The sequence below is a fragment of the Sus scrofa genome, chromosome 3, assembly GCF_054392235.1.
Source record: "Sus scrofa isolate SSC_HxYL_T2T_F1_AM1 chromosome 3, Sscrofa_HxYL_maternal_Yorkshire_Landrace_v2.0, whole genome shotgun sequence".
Taxonomy (NCBI): Eukaryota; Metazoa; Chordata; class Mammalia; order Artiodactyla; family Suidae; genus Sus; species Sus scrofa.
Window position 1 is genome coordinate 81681770 of NC_139385.1, and position 14798 is coordinate 81696567.

A 14798-nucleotide genomic window follows, 5' to 3' on the forward strand; every position below is an offset into this window, starting at 1 on the left:
CCTGACCTCTCAGGGGGGCTCGCCCGCGGCCCCCCATGAGCGCGCCCGGCTGACCCGCAGGGCGGCCGCGGTGGAGCCCGGGCGCGGCGGGGGCGGCGGGGCCATGGCCTCGCTGGACCTGCCCTACCGCTGCCCCCGCTGCGGGGAGCACAAGCGCTTCCGGAGCCTGTCGTCCCTGCGCGCGCACCTGGAGTACAGCCACACGTACGAGACGCTCTACATCCTCTCCAAGACCAACAGCATCTGCGACAGCGCCGCAGCGGCCGCCGCTGCCGCCGCCGCCTCGGGCTTCCAGCTGGCGCCCGAGCCCGCCGCCCTGCTGGCGGTGCCCGGCGCCCGACGCGAGGTCTTCGAGAGCACGTCCTTCCAGGGCAAGGAGCAGGCGACCGGGCCGTCGCCCGCGGCGCCACACCTGCTGCACCACCATCACCACCATGCGCCCCTCGCCCACTTCCCGGGCGACCTGGTGCCCGCCAGCCTGCCCTGCGAGGAGCTGGCCGAGCCGGGCCTCGTGCCTGCCGCAGCTGCGCGCTACGCGCTGCGCGAGATCGAGATCCCCCTGGGGGAGCTGTTCGCCCGCAAGTCTGTGGCCTCCTCGGCGTGCTCGACGCCACCGCCCGGCCCCGGCCCCGGCTCCTGCTCTGGGCCGGCCTCCGCCTCTCCCGCGTCCCCCTCGCCCGCCGATGTGGCTTATGAGGAGGGCCTGGCGCGCCTCAAGATCCGCGCGCTGGAGAAGCTGGAGGTGGACCGACGGCTGGAGAGGCTGAGCGAGGAGGTGGAGCAGAAGATCGCGGGTCAGGTGGGCCGGCTGCAGGCCGAGCTGGAGCGCAAGGCGGCAGAGCTGGAGACAGCGCGGCAGGAGAGCGCGCGGCTGGGGCGCGAGAAGGAGGAGCTGGAGGAGCGCGCATCGGAGCTCTCGCGCCAGGTGGACGTGAGTGTGGAGCTGCTGGCCTCGCTCAAGCAGGACCTGGTGCACAAGGAACAGGAGCTGAGCCGCAAGCAGCAGTGAGTGGCCCACCGGGCCCTGTGGGTGGGTGTGTCCGCGAATGTTCCTGAGTAGGTGACTGCACGTGTCACTGTGCCGCCACCACTGTCGCGAGTGTGGCAACGTATGTGGCCGAATTATATGGGATCTGTGGTCACTAGCATGTAACGGTGGTGCGTTTGAGGCCAAGAGTGTCATGAAGGTGTGTGTGTTTAGAGCTCTGAGTCCATGGCAGTGTGACCACGTGCCTGGCAGTGAAGATGGTTTCTCTTTCTTCTCTATCCTCCTAGTCAAGGCCAGCTCCTGATTATGGCACCAGATCCTCTTCCCTGTTACCTACACAGAGATGGGGCTCAGTTCCCCCCCTCCCTCATCAGGTTTTCCCTATCTACTGTATCATTCCCAAAAACGTGCAGACATACTGTCCTTTCTCCTATCTGTCTAACCCCCTTGTCTCCTCCTTACAGAAAACTTTTTTTGTCTTTTTGTCATTGCTTGGGCTGCTCCCACGGCATATGGAGGTTCCCAGGCTAGGGGTCAAATCGGAGCCGTGGCCGCCAGCCTACACCACAGCCACAGCAACTCGGGATCTGATCCGAGTCTGCGACCTACACCACAGCTCAAAGCAACGCCAGATCCTTAACCCACTGAGCAAGGCCAGGGATCACCGCAACCTCATGGTTCCTAGTCGGATTCATTAACCACTGAGCCACGACAGGAACTACCTTTTTTTTTTCTTTTTTTCTTTTCAGAAAACTCCTTGAAAATATTGTTCATGTTCCTTGTCTCCAGTTTCTTTCCCTACTTTCTCTCTTGAACCTCCCTGATCAGGTGTCCACCTCCATCACTGTCCTCTCACTCTCATCAATGACCTTCATGTTACCGAGACCAAGTCATCATCTTACCTGGACCATCAGCAGCATTTGACACAGTTGATCCTTGAAATGCCTCTTTAATTTGCCTTCTAAGACACTCTCCTGGGATTTCCATCTCTCTCTCTTTTTTTTTTTTTTTTTTGTCTTTTTTTTTTTTGCCATTTCTTGGGCCACTCCAGTGGCATATGGAGGTTCCCAGGCTAGGGGTCGAATCGGAGCTGTAGCCGCTGGCCTACACCGGAGCCACAGCAACGCAAGATCCGAGCCACAGCTCACGGCAACGCCGGATCGTTAACCCACTGAGCAAGGGCAGGGATCCAACCTGCAACCTCATGGTTCCTAGTTGGACTCGTTAACCACTGCGCCACGACGGGAACTCCCTCCATCTCTCTTTCTGTTGACTTCTTCTCAATCTTCTTGGCTGGCCTCTCTGGTCTTTAAATTCCTCTGGTCTTTAAATGTAGAATTATGAAGTCTATAGATGTTATTTATCTGTCCCCATTGTGATATAAGCTCCATGGGGGCAGGAATTTTTCTCTGCTTTGTTCACTGCTGTAGTCGCAACACCTAGAACTGTGCCTGGCACCTAGAAGGTGCTTAATAAGTGTTGAATGGTCGAATGAACAACTGTGAATGCATTCAAGAGTAAAGACTCACATGACTTTTAAGTGTGCTGTGTGCACGCGAAACCCCTGGAGGTTGGTGTAACTGTAAGTGTGCTTTTCTGCATCTAGGAATGTTTCTGAGTGTGTGTGTGAATGTGTTGGTAGGGCTCTGCACAGTCTAAGGACTGTGAATGTGTGCCTGTGAATAAACATGACATAAATACGTGTGTAAGAGTGGGTGGGGCTGGTCACTGGGCTATGTGGTCTGTAAGTGTGTGCCCATGAGTGTTTCTGGAGGGAAGAGGTGGCTGTGTGTGACTGAGGAGGCCTGCGAGTATTTCTCTGGGAAGCAAGAGTGTCTGGTGTGTCTGGGGCTGGCTTGGTGGGGGGTGGGGGTATGACTCGGAGTGTGTGCTTGCCTTTCTGCGTGTGCCATCGTGTGGGGCAGTGCTCCCAGCTGGGTTCTTCATCTACCCACGTGACTGCCAGTGGACACCACGGCCAGCTGTGCCCACGTCTCTCCCTCCCACTCAGGGGCTCCTCCGGAGGGTGGGTGGGCAGCCGGACTGAGGCACTGGGGTAAGAGACTGCTCCGGGCCCAGGGAGGTGGTGCAGATTGACCAGTTCCTGAAGGAGACGGCAGCGCGGGAGGCCAGTGCCAAGCTGCGGCTGCAGCAGTTCATCGAGGAGCTCCTTGAGCGGGCTGACCGCGCCGAGCGGCAGCTGCAGGTCATCAGCAGTAGCTGCGGCAGCACACCCAGCGCCAGCCTGGGCCGCGGAGCTGGGGGAAGCGGCGCTGGGCCTGGCACCCGGGGCCCCGGCAGATCGGTGAGTGCCCACCGCCTTCCCTCCCCCACCTGGCCCCCTGCAACCTGGGCCACGTGGCCCGACATCCCCCTGTGATGCTCCAGGCTTCTGGGGCTCTTCCCAGAAGAGTGGACCCCAGGCCTGAAGCAGGGGACTGGGAATAGGGGAGCCCCTCTGACGGCAGGAGGGCCAGCCCCGAGGCGGTCGTGAGATGTGTCCAGCAGCCCCCATCCTCAGGCAGGGGCTCACCTCTGCCCCTTCCAGCAAATGAGAGTCCAGGAGCCACAAGCCGGGTCTGGGGTGCTTCGTGGGTGTGGGGAGGGGGCCGGTGAGCCTGCCTCTGTCTATCTGTCTGCTTGTCCATCTTTCCCAACTTTTATCTTTCTTCTCTCTCCTCCCCATCCCCTCTTCTGTCCATGTTGTACCTGTTTCTCCTGTGCTTCTCATCCTCTGGCCTCCTCTGCCCACCCCCCCGACCCCCCGCCACCTCCACCTTTCCCTCCCCTCTGGGGCCCGCAGAGAGAACACCACGCGGGCCCGGCCGTGCCTAGCACATACGCGGTGTCACGGCATGGTTCCTCTCCCAGCACAGGGTAAGCCTCGGGCCTGGCCCACCCCCCACAGCCCGCCCTCCCCCTGGAAGATCCACTGGCCTGTTGCGTGGTTGGCCCATCTAGGAGCTTGGCTTCTTCTCCTGCCCTCATCCTCCTTGGGTCACCTCTGCCTGCTCTTCCACACCCAGAGGCAACTCTTAGAAAGTAGGGTGGGTGGGTTGGTTGCCCTGGGTGGTAGGGGTGGTGTGGGAAGTTGGGGCAGGCCTAGTACCCCTTGCTCCTCACTATCTGGTCCACCCCACCCCAGGGCCTCCAGTCGCATCCCAGCTGCATCCCAGAGTTCAGGTTGCTATGACAGTGACAGTCTGGAGCTGCCCCGGCCAGAAGAGGGGACCCCCGAGGACAGTGGCCCCGGGGGCTTGGGCACACGGGTCCAGGCTGCCAATGGTGGCTCAGACCGGGCCCAGCCCCCCCGCAGCTCAGGCCTGCGGCGCCAGGCCATCCAGAACTGGCAGCGCAGACCCCGCCGACACAGCACGGAGGGGGAGGAGGGTGACGTCTCGGATGTGGGCTCCCGAACCACTGAGTCGGAGGCTGAGGGCCCCTCGGATGCCCCTCGCCCTGGGCCTGCTGTGGCTGGGCCATTGAGCAGCTGCCGGCTCTCAGGTGAGTCCTGGGAGGGTGGACTAAGAGGTCAGTCTTTCCACAGTGCTGGGCCCTCTCAGGGGACACAGAGCCAAGGCATACATCTCCTGGGCTCCTGCACCACCATTCCCTTTGCCCTGGACTTCCCACAAGTGAGAATGACAAGCTCCCTCCTGCACAGTGCCCTGCTAGCCTGGGGTCGGAGCTGCTGTGACAGGGCAATGCCATAGCACGGGGGCTCTCGGGGTGGGTATCGCGCAAGGATGCCGCAGCTAAGGGGGTCCATTCTCGTGACATTCACGGGAGAGGAGTTGAGGGTTCAAACTGAAGCCCTGGGACAGTGGGTCTAGCCCCGTCCCATTTATACACAAGGCCATGTGCCTATTTGGGTTCCAGGGTCAGGAGGCTGGAGGGTTCAGGTCTATTATGTATGGCTGTGCCTCTGTGACTGCTCTGGGCAACCTCTCACCTACCTTCTGTTCACAGAGGTGCAGGTTTGTGGGGTTTTTTTGGTTTTGTTTTTTGTTTTTGTCTTTTTAGGGCCACACCCACGGCACATGGACGTTCTCAGGCTAGGGGTCGAGTCGGAACTGCATCTGCCGGCCTATACCAGAACCAGCAACAGTCAGATCCTTAACCCACTGAGCAAGGTCAGGGATTGAATCCACATCCTCATGGTTACCAGTCAGGTCTGTTACTGCTGAGCTACGATGAGAACTCCTAAGGTGCAGGTTATGTTACGTCCATCTGTAACCTAGCCTTCCAAACCCCTTCCTTCTCCAAACTTGACTCAGTCACTCATTTAGGGGATAACTTTGGGTACGTGATGATGTATGACCTTATAAAGAAAGTTCGGGAGTTCCCGTCATGGCGCAGTGGTTAACGAATCTGACTAGGAACCATGAGATTGCAGGTTCGATCCTTGGCCTTGCTCAGTGGGTTAAGGATCTGGCGCTGCCGTGAACTGTGGTGTAGGTCGCAGATGCGGCTTGGATCTGGCTCTGGCGTAGGCTGGAGACTACAGCTCCTATTTGACCCCTAGCCTGGGAATCTCCATAGGCCGCAGGTGCGGCCCTAGAAAAGGCAAAAAGACAAAAAAAAAAAAAAAAAAATTTTCACACGAGAAAGGGCCACCTTCTTCTAATCTGCAAAATTAGGGATGGGGATGATGCAGAGGGGGAAGCAGAGGCCCTTTGTCCCTCCTCCCGAGCTGCTGGTCCCCCAGTATGGGTCTGTCACGCCCATTCCTCCTGCAGCTCCTGCCCTACCCCAGGTCCCCACCTACACCCCTCGCTGACCTTTGACCCTCTGGTATTGTGCAGCCCGCCCTGAGGGAGGCAGTGGGCGGGGTCGACGAGCTGAGAGGGGCAGCCCCTCACGCTCCAATGAAGTCATCAGCCCAGAGATCCTCAAGATGCGAGCGGCCCTTTTCTGCATCTTCACCTACCTGGACACACGCACACTGCTCCATGCCGCCGAGGTCTGCCGGGACTGGCGCTTCGTGGCTCGCCACCCTGCCGTCTGGACACGGGTGCTGCTGGAGAATGCCCGAGTCTGTTCCAAGGTGCCTGTCCCTTCCCGCCTTCCCTGCCCCCCTCCCCACTCCCGGTCACCCTTGCCATGGACCCACCTTTTCCCTGGCTAAGTCTGGCCCTCGCAAGCTCTGGTCTTGCATCTCTTACAACACTGCAGTGCTAGCCTGCTCCCTGAAGTGGCCTCCTATTCTGGGGCTGGTCCACCTCCAGCCAACCAAACTCAGATCCCCTGCTCCCCAGGTAACCCCTCTCTCCCTGCAGTTCTTGGCAATGCTGGCTCAGTGGTGCACCCAGGCCCACTCGCTGACACTGCAGAACCTGAAGCCCCGGCAGCGGGGCAAGAAGGAGAGCAAAGAGGAGTATGCCCGGAGTACCCGGTGAGGCCATGGTGGGCGGATGGGGGGCTGCTCCTTGGCCGCAAACCCAAAGTTATGTGGGGATGCTTCCCAGGGGAGGAGGTGGCCACAGGCAGTGCCCTGACCTCTTGGCGTTCCCCAGGGGCTGCCTGGAAGCAGGGCTGGAGTCTCTGCTGAAGGCAGCGGGGGGCAACTTGCTGATCCTGCGCATTTCCCACTGTCCCAACATCCTCACGGACCGTTCGCTCTGGCTGGCCAGCTGCTACTGCCGAGCCCTGCAGGCTGTCACCTACAGGTGGGTCCATGCCCTCAGAAGCAAGGCCTCAGGCCCAGGGGACCCCTGGGCTCTGCGTACCCCTCCCTCATGGTTCCTGGGCCAAGAGCTCTGTGGCCCAAGGGAAGGGAGCGGGACCCACCAGAGTGGGTGGTCCCAGCTTTGTCTTTTCAACAGAAGCGCCACAGACCCTGTGGGCCATGAAGTCATTTGGGCCTTGGGTGCGGGCTGCAGAGAGATTGTCTCCCTCCAGGTGGCACCACTTCACCCCTGGTGAGCCCAAGGGGGGTGGGGGTTGGAGGAGGGGGGCGGGGTGGGGGGGCAGGTGTGGGGCTGAGGACTGAGCAGATGGGGGCCCATTCTAACACCTGTTCAGGGTGACAGATTCATATTCATCAGTCTCTATCTTTAGGCGACAGGAGCAGGGCTTAGAATCAGACTTGGGATCGTGTCCTGGCTTGCTAGCAGTGTGACTTTGGGTAACACAGTCATGCCTTCATTTCTCAACTGCGAAGTGAAGATGCTGTTAGGGCTCTGTGAGCTTTCTTAGGACTGTAGCTGGCTTAGATGAGATATGTGCATAAAGGCTACAGATCCCATCGTGTGTGTTCCTAAGTGAGGGCTGGAAATAGCCAGGCTTGTTTGGTACAAAGGAGGCAGTTTAGGGAGGTCAATTTATAATACACAGAAGAGCTGGTTTTCAGAGAACCCAGGGTATGAGATCATCCATGGCTCTACTTGGAGTTCCTCAAACATACCAGGCTTTTCCCCTCCCTGGACCTGCCCTCCATGCCCCTCCTCCCAAGTCACCCAGTGTCCCCTCACCAACACCCTGGTAGAATTTGTCCTTGCTCCCCTGCCTCCATTCCTGTCGCACCCTTTCCTGGCCCCTGCTGTAGTCCATTTTACAGTAGTTTTCTCTGTATTTCAGTCGACCCTAGACTCACATTTCTCAGGGCAGAGGCTGTGAATGTCTGTTTCCGTGTTCCGGGTACCAGGCTCACTGCAGATGCCTAAAAGAGGCCTGCTGCCTGGGCGATTGTTGAGGGATGAAGTGTTCAGGGAAACAGCAAGTTTGGTGTGAGTGGTGAGCAGGAGCCAGCCAGCACAGAGTGTGGAGGAGGAGGTTGGGCCAAGGTCAGAAGGCCTTGCCTAAGGGTTTTATATTTTTGCTTTTTTTGAGGATACCCTGTGGCATATGGAGTTCCTGGCCAGGGATCAGATCTGAGCCACAGTTGTGACCCATACCACAGCTGTGGCAACGCTGGATCCTTTAACCCACTGTGCTAGATCTTTTAACCCACTGTGCTGGGCCAGGGATCGAACCTGCGTCCTGGTGCTGCAGAGACACCACCAATCCTATTGTGCCACAGCGGGAACTCCCTAGAATTTTTTTTTTTTTTTTTTTTTTGGTCTTTTTAGGGCCACACTCGCGACATATGGAGGTTCCCATGCTAGGGGTCCAAGAGGAGCTACAGCTGCCAGCCTACACCACAGCTCATGGCAACACCAGATCCTTAAACCATTGAGCAGCCAGGGATCAAACCCACAACCTCATGGTTCCTAGTCAGATTTGTTATCACTGAGCCATGACGGGAACGCCATCTCTATATTTTTTGCATTTAATCTTGAAAGCACTGGAAAGCTAGGAAGCTATTGGGTCATTTTAAGGGCTTTAAAAAAAAGGATTAGGGAGTTCCCGTCATGGCGCAGTGGTTAACAAATCTGACTAGGAACCATGAGGTTGTGTGTTCAATCCCTGGACTGTGCTCAGTGGGTTAACGATCTGGTGTTGCCGTGAGCTGTGGTGTAGGTCGCAGACACGGCTTGGATCCCATGTTGCTGTGGCTCTGGCATAGGCCGGCAGCTACAGCTCTGATTGGACCCCTAGCCTGGGAACCTCCATATGCCGTGGGAGCGGCCCTAGAAAAGGCAAAAAAGACAAAAAAAAAAAAAAAAGGGATTATATTAGACTTGTAATGTTCTGTGTCCCCTCGACTGTCCACCTTGTAAGCGCAGGCACCATGTCACCACTGTATCTCCAGGGCCCAGGTCAGTTGTTCTTGGCCATCGTAGACACTTGAGAAGCATTTGTTGAATGACTGAGTGAGAAAGTGTGGGCATGAGTGGCTCAGTGTCAGCAGCGTGGAGGATGAGCCAGCACAGAGACTGGGTTATAATCAGATAACTGTTGATGGTGGTCGGAAGTGCAGATTGAAGTTATTCAGGAATCAGATTCTGCAGGTCTTGGCAGGAGGTGAGGGTGGAGGGGTCATGGATGATCCCAGGTTTCTGACTTGAGTAGTTGGGTGGTTGTTGGGCCCTTGCTTCGCAGGCCGGCCCCGAAAGAGGAGCAGGCTTGGGGGACCCTGCAGCCAGTGGCTTCCCTGACAGCCCTCCCTCGACCCTGTTTTCCAGCCAGCAGCCCACGCGCTTCAGTAACCGCTGCCTGCAGATGATCGGTCGCTGTTGGCCCCACCTCCGGGCCCTGGGGGTCGGGGGTGCTGGCTGTGGGGTGCAGGGCCTGGCATCACTCGGTGAGTCTTCTTTGGGACCGGGGTCTGGGGTGATGGGAGGCAGGCATAGATGCAACACTGAAATCGCAGCCGGGCTCGGGGTTGCAGGCCGGGTGGCGGCGGTAGCCCCGCGCTGGGCAGGAGGTGAGCTGGGGTGTTTGTCAGCAGGACCTCCCCTCCTTTCCCTCTTCCTAGCGAGAAACTGCATGCGGCTGCAGGTCCTGGAGCTGGACCACGTGTCAGAGATCACCCAGGAGGTGGCGGCGGAAGTCTGCCGGGAAGGCCTGAAGGGACTGGAGATGTTGGTGCTCACGGCCACCCCTGTCACCCCCAAGGCCCTGCTGCATTTCAACAGTGAGCGATGTCGGGCACCCTCTGCTCTTTGACCCCACCCTCCACCTTCCCCCCCTTGCCCCGCTGAACCCAGGGCAGCATGGGTCCGCTCCCCGTGCCTGGCACACAACTGTCTCTCAGAGGGTTCTGACTTAGTAAAAGGAGAGGAACCAGCCCCATTGCCCAGGTCAGACGCCGGCCCCCACCTTACCCACCTTTTCCCAGGCATTTGCCGGAACCTCAAGTCCATTGTGGTCCAGATTGGGATTGCCGATTATTTCAAAGAACCCAGCAGTCCTGAGGCCCAGAAGCTGTTTGAGGACATGGTGACAAAACTCCAGGTGAGCCGTTGGCTATGAGGCCGTCCAAGACCCCAAGTGGCATCCATAGGCTGGGGTTGGTGACTCGGGTGTTTGAAGGGAGGGCTTCACCTGTCTGGCCCCGAGGGGAACTAATACAGGTTTGGTCTGCAGGCCCTGAGACGGAGGCCCGGCTTCTCTAAGATCCTGCACGTCAAAGTGGAAGGCGGCTGCTAACCCGGGTTGGGGGCGGCAGGGCCCCTGCCAGCCCCACGCCAGGGCGCTCTCTTTGGACCTCCAGAGGGACCCTGATTTGGACTTGACCTTTGGAGGCCTAGTGATATCCTCCCCGGCCTCCAGGGAGGGGTTGTCAGTCTCCTGTCCTCCTGCTGGGACAGTGGAGCAACAGGCCTGACCCTGAGCACAGCCCCTCCTGGGCAGGAGCTCAGACAGAAGCTGTCCCCTGACTCCCCCTACCCCCACCCCCAGCTGGAGCAGCCTTCTGGGCACAGCCAGAGAAGAGCTGGGTCACCACCAGCACTCGGTGTCATCGCTCTGAAGATCTGCAATAACCAACCACCCAGGGCTCCTCAGCTGCTCAGTTGGCTGGGGCAGGCCTCTCCTCTCGGAGGTCCGGCCTCCTGGTCGGGGGCCTCTGCTGGGCCCCAGGCCAGAGGGTTGCTCCACCCGGCAGCTCAGACTTGCAAGGAGGGCTCTTCTCTCCCCCAGCCCTGTCCCAGCCCACCGTGGGGCTCCCCCTTCAGGCAGCCCTCAGGGCTCTGGGTCTGCATTCTCCAGGGTTAAGAGACAGGCAGAGGGGTCTGAGAAGGTGGTCCGCCCAGAGTGGGAGGTGGGGGCGCAGTGAGTGAGTGGGAGTGGGCTTGAGGGACAAAACATTCATCCAGGACTTTTCCCCAGGACATCAAGACCACCCCTCCCAAGAGGGGGCTGTTGCCAGGTTGAGAACACTTAGTGTTTTTATTGCTGTAGAAAAAAGACCCCTCCCAGCTGCCAGGTACCCCACGACACACCAGAACTAAATTCAGAGCTAAAAGGTGCATGTTTCTATATCTTCCACCAGCCCTGAGCCTCTGGAGGGGCGAGGTCCCAGCTGGGAACTGCTGTCAGCAATGAGAAACAGATCATGTCCTCAAGGAATGTACTTCTAACCCAGGTGCTTGGGCAGGAATCTGATGGCCTTTGGGTCCCCAAGGCTCTGGGGAAGGGAGTCACTAGGCTGCCCTCTGTGCAAGGACCTGGAGGAGCCCAGAAGAGGCGTGGTTTGGTTTGGTTCTCATCTGGCTAGCTTGCTTGCAGTTGTGGCCTTGGTAGGGAGCCAGACCCATGGGGCCAAGAATGAGGATGAGCCCCCCTCGTCGGACTTGCTCCCTCCAGTCTCTGCTGGCCCCACGGGCTGAGGGCTGTGTTGGGCATCTTCTGCGTGGGGCAGTGCTGGGACCTGAGCAAGACCATTGGCTTAATACGCAAATGGGGGCCTTCATTGACCCTTGCATGGTTCCCAAAGGACCAGGTCCTGGCACTATGGCTTTAAAGACTCAGGTGTCCCCAGTTCCTCCTCTCAGGACTCCCACAGTGATACAAAAGCTGTGGGTCCTGCCAACCTTCATTTGGAAAGTTCTTTCAAACATTAACCTAGATCCATCTTAGGGGTTCCTTCTCTCCTGTTACAGGATGGGCTCTCAGCCCTGATTATTAGGCCCTTGGTCCTGGCTGGGGCTGGGCTCCTCTAGTTTCTCAGTCTTTTCCAGGAACCCAACTCTCTGCCACAACCTGGCATGGACATCAAGACCTGCCCTGGGGTTCCCTCCAACGAGGCCTCCAGAGCTGGGACCCCATGGGATCAGCAGTGTGCCGAGCTCCCCCGGCTCCCCACCCAGCTGTGTCCCAGCTCTTCATTGTTGATGATTTTCCTCCCATGGCTCGTTCTAGCCCTGCCCTTTGAAGACCTGAAAACTACCAAGGGTGTCATGCTGGCAATTCCCTGTCCAGTCCTGCACGAAGCCTTAGCTGTGTGGCATCCCCACCCCAGAGCACCTGGTTCCATTGGCTCCTAACTCCCCAGCCTTGTCTCCAGGAGTCACAGAGGAGAAGCACAACTTTGTTCTGGGGCCTGGAAAGGAGGTGGCAGTCCACTGGGCCTGGCTGCCCTGGGTGTGTCTGCTCTGCTTTGCCACCTGCATCCTCAGAGCCCCTGCTCCCTGTGACCCCAGGACCAGAGGTGCTCCTTCCCTGTCTCCTGGACAAAGCACAAAGGGATGCCCTGCTTGGCCTGAGGCTGTACTACTGAGGGACCTTTTTCTACCCCAGGAAGCCTCCATCTCTGAATGCAGGGCTTTGGGCAGTTTCTCCCAGGGAAGATGCCCTCCGGAATGCCTGGTAGCAGTTCTGGGAAAGGCTAGAATGCACAGGTAGTGGGTTCGAGTGGGTGGGAGGTAGTGCTGAAAAGGACTGACCCTTGTCCTGGGGCCAGTGCCCCCGCCCACGGGAGTGATGGGTCACAGGGTCCCACTGCACACCTGCGGCTGACAGACGGGTGCGCCCCGGCCTTCGTGTCTGCCCCTGGGAACTAGAGGGTGTGCAGGCTCCCCACCAGATCTATGCTATTTTTTTGCCTCCCCTTGGGGGATGGGCGCTGTCAGAGTGGGGAGTTTTGATTTGCTCGGATGCTCTACTTGGTCACTTTAGCAGCCACACAGCTAGGGCTGAAGGTGGGGGGCAGGGATAGAAGGCCTGGCCATCTGTAGGAGCCCCTCATCCTTCACTCCTCTGTTATCTCACACCTGATGGGATGCAGAGAGGAACATCTGAGAGCAGACCCAGGCAAGCCCTGCTCCAGGGGTCCCAGCATGTGTCAAGGCCCCTGGGTGGTGGCCACTTGATGTCCCTACCACCACCTCTCCCCATCATAGAGTCCTGCCCAGCACCTGGGAGACTTGGCAGATGTGGCCTGAGTACATCATGCTTTATTCAGGCTGCCTCCCTGCAGCACTGGCAGAACAAAGGTGATGCCCTATGTATCTGGATCCCTGAGGGAGAGGGGACTGCCCAGAGCTGTGCTTTTCACCGGCCAAGAGACCACCCAAGGACCAAGGCAGCTCGTGTTTTCCTAGTCCTGCAAGAGAGTGGAGTTTGAGGCAGCACCCCTGCCACCCCCCCTCAGGAATTGTTATTTTAAAAAAAGCCGCCTCCTTCCCAAGGCCTGCTGCTCCAAGGTTTGACTCTGTCTTTTGCATTTGGGGCCTGCCTGTTCTCCTGGTCCTGGTCTCTAGTCTCTGGGCCATGGGTGAAGAGCCCCCCATGTCCAAGTCCCTCTCGGGCGCTCAGTTGAAGACCTTTCCAGAGGACTATTGGTGCCAAAGACCCAGTTCCTGGTGGACTTGAGGTGCAAAAAGGAGCGTCGGGGAGTGGGTGTGGGCCCGCGGGCCTGGAGGAGTTAGCTCATACCAATGGGATCTGTCCCAGCTCAGTCCCCGATGAGTGTAACTTGCCTCCCCAGAGGCCTGGCACTTCTGTCTTTACCTGCTGGTGGCTGTGCTTTCTCACCCGGCCTTGTCCCAGGCCCCATTTCTGTATATATTGCTGTGTACTGTGTGTATGTATTTATTCCTGGACAAGTGTGTTCATCTGCAGCCTTGCTGAGGATAAGGTTTAGGATTGGGTGAAGATCAGAACACCAAGGTCAACGAAGGCACCAGCTCCTAGACCTACCCCAACCCCTTGGGACCCTGGCCAGTCCCAAGACTGCCCTGACAATCAGGCAGGCTTCCCCGCTGCGAATCCAAGCCTCGCCTGCCACTGCTGGCATGGCCCCAGGCCTCAGCTCTGCCCCGGCAGGTGTCCTGTATCCAGGGGCAGGATGGCCTCGGTGGCTGGCACCAGTAGGCCTGGCTCTGGTGAGCCCTGCTGGCGGGGACCTCCACAACCGGCCCCCAGGCCCTTCTTTCCCCGCAGCCAGGCTACAGTGGTCCTGAGCTGAGACGGGAGCTTCCCCCACCCCAAGCACATCAGGCAGAGGGGTGGAGAGCATTTTTGGTTTTGTTTCTGAAGTGGTGCCTGTACCTCCAGCCCCCAGGGGGCCTTTCCTGGCCCCACTTTTCTGCCCCACCAGGGCATCACCGTCCCAGCACTTTGCTCCACATCACCCGTAGATGATGCCCTCTGCCCAACGTACCCTGTGGATGTATTTACAAGGACTCAAGCGGGCATCAGAATTTGTGGCTTTGTATCCAATAAAAGATGGTGAAACTGGAATCATCTGCCTCAGGGAAGTAAATGGTAGGTGGCCACATTTGCCAGGTTGTCACCAAGGCCTCCTGCAGCCAAAATGCACTGAGGTAGGAAGGAGGTGGAGGACGTGAATGGCATCGAGGTCAACGGAAGCGTTAGGAAGACCTGTCTTAGGACAGCAGACAAGGAGCCTGGGAGTGTCCCCCCACCCTGGCTCTCAGCCAGGAGAGGCCACCTTTAAGGGCAAGCCCTGCAGAAAGACAGCAGCCACGGCCCATCCCCTCACTGGCTTGGTCACCTGGGTTGTCTGGCCAGCCAAACAATCTTTGGCCTGATGGAGACCAAGTTACCCCCACATGATCTGGCTCCACCTGCCCATTTTACAAAATGGGATTGCCCTACTTATTTGATTCCTGAAATATCTAAAACACACACACACAAAACGTGTGCGGCTCCAGCATCAAACAAGTAGATGAGCACTTAGCCCCACGACTCTGAGTCAGCTACAGGTAGAACAGCTGAAAAAAAATTTACTTTTAAGAATCATCAAGTTAGGAGAGATGCCAATCTCCAAGTCTGGACTTGTCACCACCCCATTCTGCTTTTGAGTCCATCTAACCAGGAGTGGCTAGAACTCCGAAGATTTAAAAAAAAAAAAAAAAAAAAAAAAAAAAAATCACCTCCCAGGGTCAGGCAGTGGCTTGAGGCGACAAAATCATTTATCTCTAGCTTCAACAACTATTAATTACAGCTAGCTGCAGGCCAA

General features: G+C 58.0%; 1 protein-coding gene across 2 annotated transcripts; it reads left to right on the top strand.

The window, feature by feature from the left end:
* Window positions 1-71: 71 nt before the first annotated feature.
* On the top strand, window positions 72-14056 carry FBXO41 (F-box protein 41). 2 transcript variants are annotated; one of them, XM_021087378.2, is made up of 12 exons: window positions 72-1005; window positions 3068-3293; window positions 3792-3865; window positions 4134-4492; window positions 5794-6035; window positions 6268-6383; window positions 6505-6657; window positions 6814-6909; window positions 9055-9173; window positions 9348-9506; window positions 9711-9826; window positions 9959-14056. In XM_021087378.2, exons 1-12 carry the CDS (start codon window positions 104-106, stop codon window positions 10019-10021), a joined length of 2625 nt encoding a protein of 874 aa, XP_020943037.1. In that variant the 5' UTR covers window positions 72-103; the 3' UTR covers window positions 10022-14056. The 2 variants fall into 2 exon arrangements, with proteins under 2 accessions (XP_020943037.1, XP_020943038.1); XM_021087379.2 differs by having other exon boundaries at window positions 9371-9506.
* The last annotated feature ends 742 nt before the right edge of the window (window positions 14057-14798 follow it).

Coding starts and splice junctions, on each gene's coding strand:
- FBXO41 (XM_021087378.2), top strand. CDS start 104: ATGGCCTCGCTGGACCTGCCCTACCGCTGCCCCCGCTGCGGGGAGCAC. Junction 9,507..9,710: donor GGCCCTGCTGCATTTCAACA/GTGAGCGATGTC, acceptor ACCTTTTCCCAG/GCATTTGCCGGAACCTCAAG. Junction 9,827..9,958: donor ACATGGTGACAAAACTCCAG/GTGAGCCGTTGG, acceptor TTTGGTCTGCAG/GCCCTGAGACGGAGGCCCGG.